This window comes from Aptenodytes forsteri, unplaced genomic scaffold (assembly GCF_000699145.1).
Source record: "Aptenodytes forsteri isolate BGI_AS27 unplaced genomic scaffold, ASM69914v1 Scaffold105, whole genome shotgun sequence".
Classification (NCBI taxonomy): Eukaryota; Metazoa; Chordata; class Aves; order Sphenisciformes; family Spheniscidae; genus Aptenodytes; species Aptenodytes forsteri.
In genome coordinates this window covers 1,614,235-1,636,690 of record NW_008796112.1, presented here as the reverse complement: position 1 = coordinate 1,636,690, position 22,456 = coordinate 1,614,235, and the positions used below count along the sequence as shown (strand labels likewise).

General features: G+C 36.7%; 1 protein-coding gene across 1 annotated transcript in view; it reads left to right on the top strand.

The window, feature by feature from the left end:
• Positions 1-221: 221 nt before the first annotated feature.
• Positions 222-22,456, top strand: part of TIMP4 (TIMP metallopeptidase inhibitor 4) — a 29,880-nt gene continuing 7,645 nt past the window's right edge. The window contains exons 1-2 of the mRNA XM_009287059.1: positions 222-529; positions 20,235-20,332. Coding sequence (XP_009285334.1) covers positions 400-529; positions 20,235-20,332 — 228 coding nt within the window. The 5' untranslated portion in view covers positions 222-399. The remainder of the gene's footprint in view (positions 530-20,234; positions 20,333-22,456) is intronic.

Below are 22,456 nucleotides of genomic sequence, written 5' to 3'. Positions count from 1 at the left end.
AATCAGCTTCAGATGCTTGTAAAAGATGTTTTTGTAAAGGCTTTTGAGTGTTGATAGTTCTACTGACTCATAACAGCAACACTGCAATGCTTACTAAGGTAACCTCTCTTCTGGTACAATAACTTTCACCAATGATGTGCTTTTTCCTTAAAGGAAGGCGGAGTTAGGAGTTAGTGTCAGGGCCATAAATAAGAGGGTCCTATGTCAGGGAAATTAGAAGTCAGTTAACATAAGCGTATACTCAGAGCGAGCATTAGAGGGCTTTCCTAAACCACCCAAGTCCGTTGAAATTGAACTGCACGCGGAAGAAATCAGATAGCTATTAGGAAGTTTAGATATAAAACCAACAGTAAGAAAGCATTTTCTCTTGGCTGACCGATTAGCTGTGCTTAAGGCAACATGAATCCTGTACTTAGTACCTTGTTGTTTTCAGTGCTTCTACTTCTGACCCACAGAATTCAGGAGCTGGTGGAGGCGTGCAGCTGTGCCCCTGCTCATCCGCAGCAGCTCATCTGCGACTCGGCTTTAGGTGAGTCAGAACAGCTACGCGCTTTTAACTCGGACGGTAGGAAATCAAATGGAGCTACTCTAACTGCTGTGATATTTTTTTGTACAGCTGCAGAGGAATATGTTTAACCAGGTGGCTCAGTCTCTCCAAGGATTCTAAAACAAAATGACTGCAGAGATCCCTTTTAAAGAGAGGGCTATGGAAAAAAAAAATTCGTAGTAGCTGTTCTGCTTTTCTTGTTTTTCCAGAACATTTTGTGGTTACAAATTGTTGAAATTGCTGTATTATTTAGTGGCTTTTTTTTTCTTTTTTAAATAGAAACGGCTTCTATATTAGGTCCTAACTTAGAGTATGCAGGGAAGAATACCTGAACTTTCAAATGGCTACTTTTAACAGTATCCGTAATAGAATATTCTATCTAAATATGTCTGCTATGTGTAAACTATGCATACAGATTTCTTTTTGTAGCACTTTGGGGAAAAAAAAGAAGAACACCCCCCCCCCCCAATTAAAAACCCCCAGTGATAACATGTTGAAACACTTGATCTTTGTTCCGCTATACTGCAATTTCTCTAATTGGTTGTTGGGGTTTTTTGTCATTTTCCAAAAATACTTGAGCAGGAAACTGATAGGCCCTTTATTTTCCGCAGATAAACTGGCTACAGCAGTTCTGTATAAATATAACTTTCCAGTCTTTAGAACAATTGTGTTTCACGATATTCAATCAGCACTGTGGCTGTCAAACAACTTATAGAAAGAAACTAAAGATCTCAAAATTAGACTGCATGGGGATAAGAAAATGTGACATTTTGCAGTCTTTTGATTTCATTAGCTCAAGCTAAGGCTGGTTAGCTTCCATCTAGTGTGAACAGTAAATGTAGAACATGAGTTTCCAAAGTGTCACAAAATTAGCATCTCTATGGGGCAGGCAATACCTTCTGCATACTGATTAATTGCTTTTATACCCTGACAGAAAATCTTTGTAGCCATGACAAACTCTAAGCTCTGTTTGTGGCCATCAGTTAAATTGGTTTTTAATCTGCTTGCGTTAAGCAATCTTTTTCATTAAGTTACCTACACCAGGCATGACAAACTTGGGGTTGTTTAAGGCGGGAAAGAAAATAGAAGTTGTGCTACCAGGAGCTTAACTATATATGTATACATTTAACTGTATTAGTCTGCTGCATTCCTATACATAAGTGACAGTTTTTCAACACACTTAATATAGAGATTTTCCTAAATAAACAATTTCACAGTATAGAGAAAACTCAAAATACTTATTATGAGCCATCTTCCTTAGGGAAGCCATTCTGGCCATTCTTATGATACATATTAAGATTTATTCCATTCTTAGATACATTTTACAAATGGCAGCTATATGCTACTTTTTATTTATATTTAAATACTGAAGATTGTAAAATAAAACCACTTTATATTTGGACTTGGCGCTCAAGCTCTCACTTATATAAATATTCCTATTTAAGTAAACTGTACCTTTTGGCTAAGGAATGTTTATATCAAGGATCCCTTTGTTTAATATTTATCATTTTAAAATAGCATTTTTATGTATTATAAAATGATAGAGATTTAGATTTTCATTCATATAAATATGCATATACTTTTTTATATGAATTTGCATATATGTACACATAAAACCTGCTCTAAGCATTTATGGATGAGTTATCGATTTGCTTTGACCACAATATCTTGCATAAGCAGAGCAAAACTACTTTAAAGGAGCTGGAGAAGACCAGTGGAGTTTTCTGCCCTGTGTAAGAGAAAACTCCACCAACCAGTTTGGCAAACTCCATCCCTGATGCCAGAAGTCTTTGTTTTTTCACCCCATGTCCAGGCGAGAAGTCTGTGGGCTGGGGCTGCCCTGGGGAAGGGGGCAGCACAAGGCTGGAGCCCCGGACACTGCACCATCCCCCTGGGAATGAGGGCTGTGCCTCCGCAGCTCTGCTTCGTTTTAGGGAAAGTGGGTTTGAAGCCACACCTGTGTCCTTAGGGCCACCTGGTTCTGAAGAGGGATTGTGAAACCCAGGCCATGCTACTCAGTATCCCATGCAGTAGCACATCTCAAACTTCTCCTGTTAATATCACCATACTTAAAGATTTTTTTTTAAGATTTAAGAAAATGAAAGACTAAATTGAAGGTCTGTACTTCAATTTCAACCTTTTCATACTTCCAAAATATTGACAAACAAAGAAAGGGACAGCTCTTCAGCTACCAAAATCTATGGGAGTAGAATGCTAATCCAGCTATTTGCTGAGACTATTCAATTTTTTTCAGTTATTTTTAAGTTCATCCATCTCTGTCCCCACAAACACGTTCAAGTATTTCCTTGCAGAATAAAACCCTAGCACATCTTATTAAAAAAAAGAAACCATGCCATGCCTCTAAACTCCACAGTAAAGTAAAAACCGAGACGAAGTCTCAGTCTCGCTTGTAGAGCTACCAGCCACTATATGTACTTCAGTTACTGCATTATTTCTCAGTTTCACTATATGTCTGTAACATTTTTAATTTCCTTTAGGATCATGTGTGATTTGGGTGGAGTGAAAATGGAGGTGGAGGGGGTTGAATCAATAGACATTACTTGAGCCACTAACTGAATGTGTGAAGCCACTCAAAAACCTTAGCGTTTATATGAGATACCAAGAAAAAAAACAAGAAGAGAAATTAAGTCTGGGACAAGCTCTTTTCACTTTTACTTTTGTTCACATGATTAGTGCTGTGACATTTTGTCTTTTACTGTCAGGAGGCTTCTGTGGCTTTACTCTCTTTCTAAATACCCACAGCTACCACACAACCTGAGTAACTTGATGGAAGTAACAGCCTTTCCAACAGACCTAGAGTAAGAGAGAGCTTCTGGTCCTGCAAGGTGCTAGCTAAAACTAAAATAACGAACGAGTGAAGAGCCCTGCAGGTGTTACACGGTTGTACACCGCAGGAAGAACAGTAGTGGTGGTAGTAAATCATGAGTGCCATGCCAGTCCTGCCATTTATCTGACCTTGGGTTTGTCAATCTCCCCGCTTAGCCTTAAGAGGGTGCGATTTTGTACAAATCCGAGCAGTTTTCATGAACTGCTCAGTAGTTTTAAATTTCACTTCAAAGAGAGGTAAATCTTCATTTGTAGGAAGTGCCTAGAGCCATGAAGATACACACCTTTTACCAAAAAAGGGAGATACATTCCTTTTGCGTTCTTCTAAATGGTGCTGAGGTCCTCCTAAAATGTGCTGAATGCCCTCAAACCCCAACAAACACCTACACTTCTCAAGAGGGCTTTCACTGGAAATGGAGATGGGAGGTTTATTAAATAGCAGTTTCATGCACTGCACTGCTAATTATCAGTGCTGACCCCTCACCCCCCAGAAGAATCCAGGCTTTCTCCTTACAGAAATGAAATGTGATGAGGGTGTGCTGTTTAACATTTCAAATTCAGTAGCGAGGCACCATAGTTTCAAGCCAATACAAGAAAATTCCTCTGATAATAGCTTTTTTTGGAGGGAACCATGGATGCAATTGAGTTTATCAGATAGTGTCAAGATAACAGATTTCCCTTTTGCCACTGACTTCAGTCTTCCTGGACTCAATTCTAAACCAACGTTCACATCAAATTAGACAATCTGTAGAGAGAAATGGTATACATGGAGAGGACTGATTCCTTTCTAAAGTCTGTCACTTTTAATTCGTGCTCTTTTTCCCCCCCTTAGGCATAAGCAAGGTCATTTTTAGACAGTTGGACAAATATGTAAATACTTTGCATTTCTTAGCTATGTAACTCCAGTACCCTACCTTTAAAGTTAGATGTATTCTTTCTGATTTAAACTTATTGTTTTTTTCTTAAACATATATAAAAAAATATATTTTTAATAAACACTGGGCACCACACTCCAACAGAAATGACTAACAGATCTTGAGTACAAATAAAAGTATAATATAGCTTCAGAGAATAGTTCTATAGCTTTGGAAGAGAGTGGCACATTTTGAAGTATGATGGAAGCTTTACAGCTGGAGCTTGGCAGCATTTTCAGCCTGTTAAAATCTCATAAGATCATTGAGATCAGGCATTGTAAAGATGTGCCAGATGATATATTAAATTTTAGTCACATTTAAAAATAACAGTAAAAATTTTATTTAAATACACCAGAATTAAGTTTTCAAAGTCAGCTCCTCTGGGATAAAATGACAATATCCTATTTCTTTATTATTGAATTTCATATTGACACTTTCATGGCTCAGTGTCCCACGATTTTGCCTCTCTGCAATATAATATCTAGTTTTGTACTGGAATGGATTAATTTGTACATTATTAGAGTGGGAAGAAACTTTGCCTGAAGGGAAAAATAAGCATTGGAAAATGTATTAGAAATGTAGAGAGTACTTCTTCCAAGTTAGGGGAGAAAAGGTGAACAGTGAAATTAAAGTAGACTTTATATTTTATTCTTACTATATTATATTACACGCACTCACCATATTCCTAATCTCACAGAGTCTACTTGCTGTGAGCAGTGTGATTATGCAGGTACTGATTACCTGCATGTTTAGGTTGATGAGCACCTTCAGTGGGGGTTTTGACACAAAATTAAGCAGCTATGTAATTAATCTTCATGTGTTTGGGAGTACAGTGTTCACACAAACAGTAATAACCATACTACGTAACAAAAGACCATCAAAGACAGGGATGCAACAGACCTCAGTCTTCCGTGAGGGTTTCAACAGAGTCCCATAAAAAAATCCCGACACTAGAAGTCACTGCTTGAGGGAATGGGCAAGATGGCCTCACTGTAGAAGGCTGTTGGCAGACCCTGGCAGGATCCTGGGTCACAGGCCATGCTTTCGGACACCTCACTGACAGACATGGGGACACACAGCTTACATCTCGGAGTTGCCTACAGTCTTTTAGACTTCTCCTCCATAGCAGGGAAAGATTATAGTACTTGGCATACAATCTGCGTTTATATTACTGTCCTGCCAAATGGAGGCAGATCTTACTGCTTCATAGCAATGTCCTTCCTCTAGAGTGGAAATCAGTGACAATAATGCATAGGTATATTTCTAGAGTAACTTCTTAGTGACTGGAAAGGATTATGCAGCTACCATTTCTCAGGGGTCCCACACAGAAATGAAAGCAGAGTTTCTATTACAAGAATTGTGAATTCAATTACAGAAATAACGTACTGGACTTTTGCTGTTCTAGTTCTCTCTCAAACAACAGGAAAAGCACAGCACCTGAGCATGTTTCTTGCAAGAATTATTATGAAAAAGAAGTTGTGAGACCGTATTAGTGCCATTGAAAGAGCATACTGCCAGAACAGTATTTTCAGAACCCTAATTATATTACCCAATGAATCGTCTTAAAACCAGCTAGAAATTATACTAATCTCAAAAGTACTGTTATTCATATTTGGTAGGTTTAATGTAGAGGTGCTGAAAATGAGATAATTCTCTTACCCTCATGTCCTCAGCAAGTGGCTGAGAAAAGCTGAATTCCAGTCCTACGCTCAACAGAGTCCCCCAGGTGTTCAGAAAACATGTTGGCATGTAGGAATCATTAACAGTCATACCCTTCCCAACAGCCACTTTTTGGTATATGACTGATATTAAGTTCCTTAACAAAAATTATTGAGAAATAGACATTTTATCCTTAACTCACATTTCAACAGACCCATAAATGATAGAAATACCAACACCACCTTTCACCTATTTTGGCTGTACAATGTCCTACCAAGGTCAGTTATACAAAGGGGGACAGATTTCTTTACTTCTGTTAAGTACAAAAGTGATTTTTCTTACTTGTCTGTTATGCATACTTTCATACACATTAGTGGCATTTTCAAATAAAATTTAAAAAACCCTAGACAACAGGAATCCTAGAAAGTTACTTAGTTTAAAGTGGCTACTGATGCACTTAGAGTGAAGCTCTTAACAAAGAAAAAATATCTGCAACCCTGCAAAGGCCCATCACTGGTACAAATGCCTGTGTATTACAAGTAAGTTATAATTGCAGTACATATAAATTTTTGGCATCGTAGCCTGAAACTTCTAAATCCTTTCAAAAATACAAAAAATGACTGCACTGCCTGCAGAGATGCGGTGCTGTTAGTGACTACTTACAACTACACGTATTTATGTTCAGTAAAGCACTTCAATATTCGTGTTCAACGAATTGTTGGAGTGCTGCTACGGGAACAGCAATTTGAGTCCTTCCATTTGCAGCTAACATTTAACAAAATGATAGTGAAACAGCTTCCTAGGATAAAGACCGAATTTCCTGTTTGGGAGTAGGAAGTATTACCTGAATAAGATCTACAAATAACCCTAAATCTACTTGAGGTTTTAAGATAGAGGCAAACATTTTGAGAACTTCAAAATTCCATGTCTAGTTAGTTTCCTAACTAACTTTTCAGTTCTGAATTCAAGACTTGAATTGCATTGCCAATATCATGCAACTCTAAGAAATAATTTCCAATCTTCTCTAAATTACTGCTCTTCAGAACCCTGCCATTTAAGCATGAAAATGGGGCTCGGTCTGGAAAAATGCAGTCACTCTCCTTTCCTTTGCTCGTTGAACTTTTTCATGGCAGTGTTCCCAACTGCTTAAAAGTTGTAGCTGTAAAATGAGGTGGCATCATGAAACTGAACAACGGGACAGAATTTTAAGGAGCCAAATCCACTGAGCACAACACTCTTGTCAATTAGAATGTAGTTGACAACTGTAAAATAATTTAGCTTTAGTCAAAAAACCAGAGCTACTATTGTGTAGTAAAATGAAATCTCAGAAGAATTATGCTAGTTGGCTGACTTAGAAGTAACTCAGTAACACCGACTCATTGCTGAGTATGTTATAGATGCAGGATGAGAAAATTCAGGAACCGTGTTACTTTTAAATAAAAGCATGCATTATAATGCTAAGAAACTAAAACGCCATGATTTCAAAAACAACATTCTACACACACTGTGTGGAAAACAAAATACAAGCTTAGAAACAAAGATTAAGTAATATAAAACACAGAACATGAAAGACTGCCAAACTCTTAATCCTATTAATCTACCAACTTTAATCCCTAACTTTCTCATTAAAAAGTATCTCAATAACATGGGGTTTCTTCCGCACGGAGGAAGGGGCATGCAGCTATGAATGGAAATCTACAATAACATTATGTATGTTGTTCTACAGACTTTAGAGTATAAAGAGAGTGTTATTCTTCAGCTGAAATTAGGCAGATGTTGATTACTAGTCAAATGATGTGGTATTTGAGGCTTGTGAAGTAGAGAGAAATATTTCTGGTAACATGAGTAGCAGCTGTAAAAACAGTGCAGAAAAATAAAACTGACCTTGAACAACATTAGGAAATCATGCTATTTTTTAGGTAATATTTAAGTTAAAAGAATACCACACATCTGTTAAAAATACACTCACCTCTTCTATTTGAAAGTTTATGAAAACTAGATTTTAAAACCAGACTCTCATAAATTGAATGTATTCTTCTAATTAAAAAAAAATAAAACTGCATAATCTTCTGGTTTAAGAAGGGAGCCAAACCCGATCAACTCTTGCCTTCAACACAAGGAATTTTTGCATCCCGAGCCAAAAACACACAGAGATTCACAAAATCCTGACCTACCTGAGAGTCCTAATGAGCTTAAATATAGGCCTCCTACATTTTGAAAGCCTCAAATGGAAATGCATTTTGGATGCAGACTAGCACAGTTTTCTGTTAATAAAACACAACAGAGTAACCAAATTCTGCAAAGTATATATGTTGAAAAATAATACAGTGCAAATTAATATCCATATGAAATGGTGACGGAATAATCCTTGGTATCTGCTTTATCGACTTCAGAAGTATTCATGGGTTTTTCAAGACGGTGAGTTTTTGGAATACAGTAATTTTTTCGGAATAAAAATGCCATGAATAGCAGTGAACAATGAAATATCCTAATTTATCACCTAGAAAAGAAAGGTGTTTCATTGCTGTCTTGTGTAACTAAAACATTTGCACAGTGGCTATATTAATTGCGTAGAGGGACCCATACGGATAAACATATTAAACCTTTTCAAATCTATTTGTGACTTTTCCCTTCAATGCGCAATACGTAGGTCTGTCTCCTTCTTTTTCTCCTTGTTTTCTATTTAGCGTTGGGTTAGTAGAATTTAGGTCTGGCCTAATGCTTACTTTAAATTAATCTTCCCCTTCAAAAATTTCCGTGGAGTTCTTTTAGCCCAAGTGATAAAACTTTACTATAAGGATTTGATTTTTCAGTTACAGATACAATTGTTATCTCACCACACTTACCTTCTCATGCAACTGGAAGCAGCACCAAGACTAGGCAATGCTCTTCCATACGTTGCTTTCCATAGAATAAAGGAAAAAAGCCTGCTGTCGTTACAGGTATGTTCTTCAACAAGCTCTGTGGTTACAGATCCAAAACACTTGCGTCTAAATAGTCCACTAAGTTCCACTATTTTTCTTGTGATTTCAGAAAGTGTGGTTCAGTTAATTACTGTGCCGCTGATTTAGTTATTTTCCAGATGGCCATAAGCATTTATTGATGGAATATCAGAAAACTAAAATACAAAGCAGGAGAAATAAAATTGTCTTTACATCCTAATTAGCATAAACATAATTTGAACTAAAGATTCCTTGACTTTGGGTCTAGGAGTTGTGGAGGAAGAGTGAATAGTAACAATGTAGACTTACAGTTACAAAATCCATCCTGCAAACACAGAGGAAAAGATTTTTTCAGATTCACACAGTATTGGGCCAGTTTTGTTGCTGCTGCATTCTGTTTATATCTAGAATTGAACTAGAACAACAGCTTCAAACATCTGAGTTGGGTTACAGTTTGGAAAAGAAACTGCTGTTTTCTGATCTGTCTTGTTGAACGATAAATTGATAGATGAGCTGTTTGCTAAACATTTCTTCTTTTTCAGCTGTTTAAAGATCATTCAATAGCACCTTGCTTGGTTCTTAAGAGAGGAAAGAAAGTATAGGGGTTTAATGATAGTTTTCCACTCCCAAAAGAATAAGGATGATCTAGCATCTGAGCAGATATCCTGAAGTAATCACCTCTCTCTCTATTGAAGTCTGGAACAATTAAAAGCTTGCATAATAATTCAGAAATCACCACTGCAAAAGAATGGTTTCAGCCTCCTTTACGTGGTAAGCATCAAAAGCAAAAACTGCGTGAAACACCTGCACTGTATGGCTGTGACAACACCAGACATCGGAAAGATTTGCCAGATTTAGTCTCAAAGCAGTGTATTGTTCTATCTATCTCATCACCAAACTGGTATTATCGTCAATCTAGGAGTCACCTTTGATCTCCCACGAACAGTACGTGAACCATTTTGACAAAATACATCCATTTTCATTCAGTACCTAGACTCAGCTTCCAATCTCTCCCCCTGCCCCCTGCAAGATCTAGAGTCTTCTGTAAAAAAAGAAAAAAAAATACATCAATACTACGAAACTATTTTTCAGAGGTGATGATGGTAGCCAGCAAATTTTGATTAAAAAAACCCCACAACAAAGCCAATTGATGGTAAAGCATTTGGACACCCATGGCAGAAGTGGTCTCTAGCTGACTGGAAGTGCTTGATGTAGAAAGAATTATGGCCATTGTAAACCGTAAAAATATATACATAAAAAAAATACATCAATACTACGAAACTATTTTTCAGAGGTGATGATGGTAGCCAGCAAATTTTGATTAAAAAAACCCCACAACAAAGCCAATTGATGGTAAAGCATTTGGACACCCATGGCAGAAGTGGTCTCTAGCTGACTGGAAGTGCTTGATGTAGAAAGAATTATGGCCATTGTAAACCGTAAAAATATATACATTTAAAAAATAGAAGAACAGAATGAAACAGACACACTTTGCATTAAAAGGACGGAACCTAATCCACATGGATGCCAAATTCTTCTTTAAAGAAGTTAAAAATTAGTACAATAATGAACAGAAGATGAAGCCCTTTCAGTGTTCCAGTAAATTCGTAACAACCAGATCCTGAAAGATCACAAGTAACTTTGAGTCAATTTCCAAAACTGCAAGTTGCCTGTGAGTTTAACTCAGGTTACTTATCATAAATAAAGATAAGGATTTACATGCCTCCAAGTTGAAAACCAAGTAACTGAAGCAGTAAAAAGTAGAGCAGTTTTTGAAAACATAGAGTACAGACCTTTTTGCATGCAGCACAGGTCATCTCAACTCAAAATATGTGAAATGGAGTTATAGCACTAGCAGAGCCCTTTTTTGGACTCAGAGCAGAGAATAATGAAGAAAATTATAAATGGGAACAGGATAAAAAATAATGGCATTTTTATGAGACTATAGTTGGCAAATCCTTCAGCATGAACAGAGAAACCAGACTATTTGCTGTTAAGGGACATGCTTTGAAAAGGCCTTAAACATTTCAGGTTAAGGGCAACTTATTAAGCCACAACATTATTCTCATGGTACTGGCACTTGATAGTATTACTCATTCCTTTGTTTCATTAAAATGCAGCAGACATGATCCCTGCTCCAAGCGACATATGTAACACACGCAAAGATTTCCACACCTACTTACCGTATCAATGGATACACATATTCTCTTACTAAGTGAATAACTTGAGCATGGGAATGCTCAAGTACCTATATACAGTACAGACACATCTACTGTATTTCACACCTCTTTTTCAGAGATTTCAAATAACTGAGATGGTATTACTGCTGATTCTTTTGGAAGCTAACACATGCAAATCAAATACTGAAATGCAAATGTAAGAAAATAAAAACCTTCATTCTCCTAAAAATTATTTCTAAGTCTCTAAAATAATCTACTTTAAAAATATCAGTGTATGTAAAGCTACATGTTAGGTATTTAATTACTTATTTTAACATATTATTTTAATGTCAAACAATCAATAACTTTTGCCTTCTTTTGGACAAATTGCCTTCTTTTGGCAGCATTAGCAATACCTCTGAGTTTAAGCCAAAGTTACAAAGCTCCTTTTGTATTACTAATACTTCTTTCTTCCTTTCATACGTATTTTGAGAAATTATAATCTTTTCCATATACAGATATATGAATACATATTACATGACTATTTAAGCAAGTTAATTTGCTTTCTTCATTGGCGAAACTCAAAGCTTTACAATAAGCAAATGTGGCAAGTCGGTCTGTTATGTTACGGAACAGTTCAACATATTTAGTTAAAAATATGGCAGAGTTGCATAGGGAAAGTGGTAACACTGTAGAGATGGGACAGTTGCTCTAAAGTACAGAGTAAGACTTTTACAACCTCTCATTTTAGAGGTTTTGTAAGCAATATAAATCAGCGGCCAATACACACTATTTTATTTAGAATTCTAGCCAAGCTATCTATTCTATCTTTTTCATCCTGTGCAGTATTGCTTTAAAGTGGGTTCATTAATTTTTGTCTGTTGTGACAAACTCTGTGCAGATTCTTCTTCCTTTTTGAGGTTAAGATTATTCTCCTTGCCTGCTGACTCTTTTCCCTCTCTGCAAGAAAAGTTAAGCATATCAAATGCCTAGTTTCCAATCTAAAGAATAGTATTTTTTGGTTTTGGTCCTATCTCTGTACTCATGGAACCCAAGTATTCAGAACTGTGCTTGGGTTCCTCTGGCAGCTTTGATAGCATTACTTGCCAGTATTCTTCTTCAAGAGACCAAGAGTTTGCAAGATCAACCATAATATACTGGGTGTAGTATCTATGGCATCTAGACACAAAGAAAGTAAATGAAATAGTGTGTCTATACCCTATCTTCTGACTTTATCTTGGACTCCTAGCATTATTTTACCATAACTTGCGTTTAGGTGAATACGGTAGACGAGGCCAGTTCTGCTCGCAAACTTTTAGTTAGTTTGCTTTCTGGTTGTTCACATTTAAATTCTTGGCCAGTTACAGATAGATGCCTGACAAACTGGAAGGAAATCTGACCTGCAACTGCATATGCTGGGCAGACCACTCTGAACATAGAAATTCCACCTACAGTCCCTTCTGTGATTTCAAGCTTCCTCTCCTCTCCAGTCTCATACTGAATCCGCTGAATTAACTCACCCGCAAAACTGAAGATGGGCACTGCTGAAAATCTCATTACCAGATTTGCCCCTATTCTTCTCTTACAGAATACCAAGCATTTTAGCACTTGTATACTACAAGGAAGGGGTGGTCCTGGATTGTGCTGATCACTAATAGAGAAAGAGTGACAGGGTGTTAGTAAAACCCTTTCTTTCTTAATCCTGTAGGTAAACACTCTGAAGATAATCACCTATCCTTCGGTTGCAAATGTTTGTTAACAGACAGCTCTTGGTTTAGTTTTGTTCTGGCTGTAATGAACCCTGTGGCACTACCATCACTGTACTGAAGGCTCTAGTTATTTGAAAGTAGTTTATCCCAATATTCAGATGAAAGTCATCAGTATTATGTCATTGATTAGTTAATGCATCAATTCTGGAAGCTTCCCTTATGATACCACAAAATAAATAAAGGCCTATAAAATTAAGAAAGCCTTTTATAGTTATTTTAAATGAGGAGTCTGTGTTCTTAAAAACAGCCAGGCATATCTTTATCAGATGGTATAAAGTTGTATTATCACCAGTAAGAATTACCACCAGGTAAACTGAGGATTTACTATGAATTTCTATTTTGATACACCCATTAAGTTTAAGTAACCTATTTTGATAACCCCCATTTTGTAATGAGGGTTACAAAAAGAGCATAAATACAAAAGAGCATACATGTAGTTTTACAAATGTTTCATAAGAAGGCCTTCCCCTCTCCACTATTAAGAACGAAGAATGGAGATCTCACGATGGAGGAAAAAGTATATGCCTGGAAGTAATACAAGCATATCATCACAGGAGCAGAAAAAGCCATTTTGCATAACCCTATATGGCCTGCAAAGCCCAGATTCATTTTAGTTGTTTCCTGGTTTACTATGCAATTATTTTAGATAGCTGGACCTAGAAACTTGACCTTTACAGCTTCAAACAAACAACTTGGATTCTCTTCTCCTGGATGTTCTTTTGAAGAATGGTTTCAGTGAGCATATAAACCCGAGATGCACTACACCCACTGTCGTATTCCAACCATGTTTTCAGTAGTCTACACAACAGAACTGCTGAAGTGCAGGAACAGAGGCAGCTGAATAAGAATTACTGAAATTTCTGTAGTAGTGGTATTTACTTCCTTTGGATATATAAAATAGCATTGGATCTCACAAAAGTGTTTGCAGTGAGGCAAAATCCAGATGAGCAAATCTCGCTCATTAATCTCTTTTGAGAAAAAAGAGTCTATACATAGGCTTTTGATTAAAAAAACCCAACACCCCCCGCCCCAAAACAAACAAACAAAACAAAACAGCGAGACTTTTGGACAAGAAGAATTTTTGAATTGAAACGTCAAGTTTTGAATAAACTCAAGGTCTCTGTGGCTGGGGCTCCTGCAGTTGTCATTGTGGTATTTCCCCTTGACCCATATTCCGGGTGTGATCCTCCAGAAATTGGACATTTATGTAGCAAGTTTAAGCTACTGCACCCCGAAGAGGGGAAAAAAGTTCTGATAGATAGATAGAAGTTTTAAATAATCTTATAGTAGAAGGGTGAGCAGAAACAACTGCATATTGTGTATGTGAATGTTTTCATTTTGGTGAAAGGACATATTTTTATATATAAAAGTTCATTTGAATATAGGGGCCTTCAAAATTATGTACATACATATTACATGTCCATAGTTCTGCTTTATTTCATACTGCATACTCTGACTGATATGTAATTTCAGAAAAACACTTTTGTTTTCTATTTTTGCACATTTGGATGCTTTCTTCTATCTGTTCCCATAAATATTTGGGATGCAGTCCTCGACCCATCCACATAACAATACACTTTTAGTTAGATCCCTCTCCTTGTGCCACTTACTCCTTGTCCCTTCAAGAGCAATAGCATCTGGCAACAGCTTGATTGAAGTGTCAGACATTAAAGAAACCAGACATTAAAGAAAAAGGTAGAAATAATCGCTCAAAAAATCACTCCTCATATTTTAGGTAAGTAAATGAAAGGGCTAAACTGAGGCAATAAAATATAAGAAAAAAAAGAGCTGCCTGAGTCATTATTGCAATCTTGTTTGTAACTTTTTAGTAACTTGCATCTTTCTTTTCCCGTCAACCTAGTTTTTTAAGTCTCATTTCAAGGTTTTTGTAGCAAAGCTGATTCTGATTATAAACTTGTATGATATGAAATAAACTTTTCTGATTTTTTGAGAGAAAGACTGCTTAAAAGTGATGAAGATTAAATTTCTATTCAGACAGCTATGCCATAGTCTGTAAACTTAGTCTGAATTGAAGTGAAGGCTACAACTGAAACAAAGGTTCTTCCTCAAGATGCCTATTTGAAGGATGTTGCTACTCCTAGGTCTGATCCCAAATCTAAAGAGAGATCTAATTATCTGGACATGTCAGGACTCACTGCTCTTATTTTCTTAATGAGGGCTAACCTAGCCCCAGCAGAAAGAATATTCAGCAGAAAGGACGGAGAAGAAATCAGAGACTTTGATTTGCAGTTTAGGTAGCTCCCTATTTTTGGTGCAGTGTCAATGATGGAGGCACTGTTTCTAAAATTTGCAAGTGGCCTTAGAGGTGCATAAAAGGAGATAAATCCCAGGGCAAACCGGGAATACAAATGGCTGGCACAGCCCAGTAACATGGCTTCCTCTGCATGCAGAACCACGCTTCTTTGTTCATGGGCCTCAGAATCTATTGCAAGGCTAAGGGACAGGATTTAGCCCTTATTTTTAAAAAAAGCAGCTAAGGCATCCCAGTCTAGACAACCTCGCCCTTCTATTTATGAACCTACCTATTGCTGGAGGACTGGAGTTTTGCTTTAAGCTGCAACTCCCTAAGCAAAAATATATTCATTTAAGAATTGTAGGTATTACATCAGTTTATCACTGCTACAATGAAAACTCTAGTGCAGCTAAGATTTCAAACTGAATGCATCCAATAATCTAACTCTCTTTTAATTCTAAAAAAAGTGAAATACTTTTCTTCTGATAGAAATCATACCCCAGAAACAAAAATACTGAACTAAACCCAACTTAAGTAAAACAACAGTTTAATAGTATTCTGTATTTCTCATAGTACTGTGATCTTAACACACTTGACAACTTTGTTCAGCTTGAGTGTTTTTAGAGTCCAAACGGGTGACAAAAGAGATTTTTCAAAGCTCCAAGTGTCTGCCTCCCTACCTATCTTTAAAATGTATACTCTTCTTAGCAATATTTTTATTTTTAATTAAATTTTATTTATTTTTAGGCTTATAAATTAAATTAAGAATGCAAATAAGCAATTATGATTTCTTGTTCTTATGTCCAGTAATATCTTAAATATTTTCCTGTGTTAAGTATTTTTCATTCTATAGTTGCTGATATTTAACAGATTCTGGGGAAAAAAGTTCTCATTTATTCATCTGTTTTTGCCTTCTCCCTTACCTCCTATTTCTTAGGATAATAAAGTTAATCTGGACAGTGAACTCCAATTTGTTTTGCTTTTCAAAGGAGTAATAAAGTTGATTACTTTTGTTGCGTAAAGTCACCTGTCTTCAAACAATAAATAGTACTGTGACCAATAGGTTAAGGGAAAAGGCTAAATAGCATAATCTTAAAACTTGTATACGTACGATAATACTATCTAAAATAGTATCATAACGAATATATTATTTAATAATACTAACTTGTACCAATGACAGCAATTCTTCACTAAACAGTTTTCCCTTTGTTAATGCCTTAGAAATAACTCAGAGTCGAAAGAGAGACTACTTTTAGGGAACATACGAATTTCAGTGGACAAAGTGCAAGGATTTACTTTATTCTGATTCCATCTATACCTATGACTTGGTATGGGGCCTTCAGTATAGTGCTCAATTCTTTGTGTCTCCTCTTCTCTAAAAAAGATGGTCGTATTTCATTGCATATGTCACTGTAGTGTGGTACAATTAATATAATGGCAGTGAATTTCTTTTTAAAAAGCCCCTAGTATAAGTAGTTGCTCATGATCATAAAAATCTCTCCTACACAAGGTGATGGTACAGTTTATTTACAGGTAAAAAATTACTGTAGTGGATTTCAGAGAGAAGCCACACAGGTTTGGGAAAGATACGGTTAATGCCTAACTTTCTACCCTTATTGTGTACAAACACTTTTGTATTGTATAAAACCCAACACTTTTCTCCTTACTGTATAAACACAAATGTATCTGATGTTATACTAAGTAAGTTCTGTCCTTTACCCAGTTCAAAATTACCTGTTGTTGACGTAGAAATGGTTGGGATATGTTTATTATTATTCAGGAAAGAAGGAATCAAAATATTCTTACCATATTTCTAATAATGAATGTCCATAGCCAGGCTGATTTACTAAACAGAACATTGTCCTCCTATAACTGCAATACGCTATGACACTAGTAATCAAAGCAGCAGTTGCTCAGAGAGGCAACAGCTTGACACTAGGGACTCAGCATAATCGTGGGAGCCAACAACCGCCAGTATGGTTTCTGTTCTGGGCTCTATGTGACCCCCTGCATGGCTTTGATCACATTAACTCCTTCCAGTTCAGTTACCTGAGCCAACCTTCAGCTACCAAGTGGGGATAAAAGTTTAAGTTTTATAAAAGTACCATGAGTTACAAAATATGAGTTCCACAGAAACGTTGCATCCTACTATTGAAATATTAGAGAGAATGTCTTTTGAAAAACATTATATATTCTAACGTAGAACGAATTTGAGGCAGACTGAATTATTGGCATCAGAATGTGAAGGAGATGCATATGTATTTCATATATGCAAATTCCCCATAAGGAACCAATAACTGTCTGACAGATAAAATGACATTATTACACTAAACAAGCAGAGGTTGTTCTCAGCCAGAGGAGAAGCCAAGCCAGCCATGGTATACTTGAAACCATTTCATGAAAAGAAGTGCAGACTAGGAGGAATCGTAAGTTATAACCACCCTCTGAACCACGAGTGAAGAGAGGGAGATGGCTAGGCCCAGGAATGCTAAATCAGGAAGTGCTTGTGGTTAAAAACAGAAGCAACCACATGAATAAGAGGTTTTAGGAGACAGCTAGACGACGCTGATTGAAAAAAAATATTAAAGCACAGAAAAAAGAAAAATAAGAAGGATTAAAAGGCCCCAAAAGATCTGTGTGCATTTCAACCTGGTTTCAAGAGAATAGAAAGGTAAAACCCAAATAGCTAAAGATTTAGACATCCTGTAACAATAAAACTTTCTTTTCATTAAAAAAAAAAAAAAAAAAAAAATCTCAGTTTGGTCTTCCTTCGCCATCTGGAAGCTTTCTCTTAAACAAACGAATGAAACACACACACAACATAAAAATAGTTTTCATTTTCTTCTACACACCCAGAAAAAGATTTCTTAATGACAAACCCCCAAATGTTATACTTTCAGCCTTACATAACTCCATGGAGACCCTTTGAGCTATCATCAATCACCTTTAATGTTCTTCTCAGATACTAACAAGCAGAATTTAATAAAAATATGAACATGAGTAATGTTTCAACATTAAACACAAGGGGAAAAGTAGTTTTAATTATCCTACAAATGTTTGCATGGAGTAGGCAGGAAAAGATTTCCTGCATATAAACCACGTTAAGGTATTAAGAAAATCATGGAGCTAGCTCCCAACTGTTGTCCCACCCCTTACCTTCTATACTGAACAAACTCTTTAATGAGAAAACCTTTTTTTAGGAAGTAATGATGCAAAGGAAGGCAACGCAAAACAAAACAACATGATTCTAATTTGACCTTTCCAGCGGTACAGTACACACAATCCACAACACTTTTTATCTGGAATTAGATCAAAGCACTTAAGAAGTACTGTTAATTTGTGGGAACATAACACATCTGCAGATGATTAAAGAGATGCTGCCAGTTACCATTTGAAATGAGGAATTTGCTGTTCATACTTAAAAGAACTCTTCCCTTCCAATCCAACCCATAAGTCTAAAATGCTGCTTTAGAAGAGTTTAAATGGCATGGGAGGAGGGAACATTGTGCCAAAAGATAGAGGACTCGAGCTTTGAAGCTGTAGGCATCTGCATCATGGTGATTATTACATCTAGTTTGCTCTGCTAATAAGTGAGGAAATGAGAATTGCCCATTATTAGATGGGACTGACCTCTATTTGGCTGTAAGGAAAATTACAGTCTGGGTTTCTTATTCCTTTTCTTTAGATATGACGGTTAGAAGTCAATTTATCAAATAAATGTTTTTTTGGGGAAAAGCATGATTTTGATGCCAAAAGATTTTCCTCTGCATCAGCTTGATTTTTTTTCAGCGAACAGGAAATGTATGAGGATTTCACTGTCAGAGTGGTAAAACCCTGGAACAGGGGCCGAGGGAGGCTGCAGAATCTCCATCCTCGCAGATACTCAAAACTCAGCCGGACGCAGCCCTCAGCGTCCTGATTCAAGTTGAGCAATGGGTTGGACTAGACCTCCAGAGGCTCCTTCCAACCTAACTTATTCTGTGAAACTTCATACCTGTTTCATACTAATTTTGATAGAAAGGTTCCTTTCATCATGAAAAATAAAATAAAAAAGAAGGTGTCTGAGAGTTGCCCTCATGCTGAAGAATACTTTCTGGTCTCTATCATACAGCATCAAGCGGCATACATGTGACAGAGAGAGCAAATCCAACCATTCCCATCAGAAAATGCAGATGTCCTTGCACAGATCCATCTCTGCCCAATTGCAAACTGGATGTACAGTTGAAGTGGGGTTCGACTGTTGATTGCTCCGGCCTTTGCCACTCTCTCTCCATGCAGGTGCAGATTGTTTGTCCTAGCAAGTACTACATCTGCAGAGGAGCTGCAATAGTGGCCATCCAGAACCGAGCAAAAACAGGACTCTCAATACTTTTGGGGGGTAGAAGTCCCCAGAGAAATTTTGGCCATATACCATATTCTTAGAATCACATTATTCTCTGTGCCTAATAGTCCTGGTATATTTTAAACAGTATATACAAGAGAGATGCCCAAACCAAACAGATAGGAAAACAAACCATTTCTTCTTTCATATGATCTCATACTTTCCTTGTTTAAAGAATAGAAAATAAATAAAACGTGTCAAAAGAGGGAGTTATTAATTTATACAGGTTAACACACCTAATGATGTGTTATGTTAAGAAAAATGCTAAAATCTCTGGTCTCAGAAAAGTGAATGAAAGACTATTCTTGTCTTCTGATTTCATGCATAAAATGGATGCTTTAATCTTGTCTGGCATGGTCTTTCAGAGTGTTAACTTCAAGTCTATTTAATTGATCAACAATTCTTCTGTCACCAACAGACGTGTCCCTTTCCTTTGCTCACTGATTATAATGATGGGTGTTTTATAAAAACTTGTGAGAGTCAAGTCTTTCAAAGATTTTGATGGACAGTTTTTGTCAAAACTGAGTGGTAACTTAATTCAGATTTCCAGATTCATAGAAATTCAGATTTATATCATGGGCAGCCCACTTATTTTTATTTTCAGGAGTTAACTCAATCTAGTCTTCTTTTAGTAACAAGCCTTAAAATCCTCTTCTAGCTAAAGTGTAAAAACAATGCTAAAATCTATCAATATAATTTTCACTATTGCTTGTAAAATTAGGCATCCGCTTATTTGCATTTAAATCTTTTTCTCTATTACAGTGATTCGAGCAAAAATATCCAGCGAAAAGGTGGTTCCTGCCAGTGATGATCCTCTTGATACCCACAAAATGATCCGGTATGAAATCAAACAAATAAAGGTACATGGAATCACTTAGCTACTTTGAAGTTCAATGCTGATGACCTATGTATATGACTACAATTTAGCCCTAAATGCTTTAGGCTGGAACAGGCTCCAGCTGCCTCCACAGTCAGACCTAGGTGAATGACACAGAATAAATCAAAGTAGGGATAAAAAAAATAAGCAAGCTGTTCTGACATTCGTGAGCTACTTGCTAAACTATATTTTGATGATAATTTTGGTTATTCACAATTGCTTTATGAAGGCGATGAAAACGTACTTCAATCTATGAATGTTATTCAATACATTTGCTGTTTCTGGTGGATACTCGACCAGCTATGTTGCATTATGATATTGCAACTTTCTGACTGGGTGATGCAAACTTTATAAATAGAGGAAACCATTTCCAGCTGAAATAGCAAGGACCTTTGTTCATAAGTGGATAGGGATATTTGCAGAAACAGGAGTCCTTCCCTGAAATTCATATATACAAAACTTCATTTGTATGAATGTTGCTAGGAAAGCAAACACAAAGCGGGAGCACCCAAAAATACAGTTATTCAGAATCTCACAGGATTTTTCCAGTATTTGTTCAGCTCCAGTAAGGAGACATATTCATTAAAGTACTTTAAGAAGACGTATCTTGATCCCATTCAAGTCACCATCTAACTCTCACTGATAAAAAAAAAGATCACGATCTACCTGTTTCTGGAATACACAAAAAATAGGTAGCTTCTTTCAATTAAAATGTATTAGCGTGCGCTGGTGGGTTTTTTTGTTTGGTTGATTGGTTTGGTTGTTTGTTTATTTTTAAGTTTTCTAGGCGGTTTTATCTCTCATTTTTCAGAGAATATTTATTTATATTATTTGTATTAATTTGTATTATTAAGTTTACTAGGAATACTTAAGTAGATCATCATGAACAGCTACATGCTTTCAAAAAAATTCAGTCCTTCAAATTGTATCAGTAGATCACCTCACAGGAGTTTTACTAAGAAAAGTCTACGGTAAACAAGAATATCTCAAAATATTCACAAGCATGGTTATCACATGTGACTCCTGTTAAAGGTTTTAGAGCAATTTCAACAAGCCAATTCTTTTTACCTTGCTAAACTAATCCCAAAACTCTTCACCATCTGCCACTTTCTGTCTTCTTAAACTATTAAGGCTATTTTCAAATGTTTCTTTACAGAAATAAGTATATAAATACCAGAGCAATTGTCTTTTCTCCCATTAGCAGTTCAATTTTCTGTTGCTACCCTGCAACACTTGAGTAACCTTACAGAAATGCAAATCATGAATGACGAGTCTAGTCTGTGTTACTATTTTCAGTCTATAATCCCGTTCTTCAGTAACGGCACACTGAAATCTCTGAACTACATTCACATATTGGAGCTGCTTTGGAGTTTCTCCCAGATTTTCATAAGCAGAAGCCTATTCAAAACTCAGGCATCAGTAAGAGATCTTTATTTAATTCCACTAAGCTTCAGAAGGCAGGTCAGCTAGGACTGGACAAACTAGAGAGATTTATTTTCTAATAGAAGATGATCTACATCATTACACACAAGTTAGACTAAAGACAAATGGGTCGTAATAGTCCCACCCTTCGAATTCTTACTTCTGGCCAGAAGAGAGTTAAGAAGAGGTAGGAGCTGAGGCTCCCACCCTGGCACGCAGGCTGCTCAGCTGCGTTGGGACCCAGCTCCCTGCTCAGTATCTCTAACAAACCCAATAAAAGGATTTTTGTTTGAAATCCACAATACAGAGTGGGCGAGCGAACAGGAGCTTCTGCAAACTGCAAATCTTTTGTGGGATTGCTAGTAAATTCAGTGTGGCACTGAAATAAATCCATAAAGGCAACTTTGCCTGCACCTGGTACATCGTACAGGAACAAAGAGTGATGTAACCTGTTATATTCTAAGCATATAATTCACAGTTGGCATACGAGTGAAGATTAAACAGGACTAGGGGCGAGCGAACAGGAGCTTCTGCAAACTGCAAATCTTTTGTGGGATTGCTAGTAAATTCAGTGTGGCACTGAAATAAATCCATAAAGGCAACTTTGCCTGCACCTGGTACATCGTACAGGAACAAAGAGTGATGTAACCTGTTATATTCTAAGCATATAATTCACAGTTGGCAT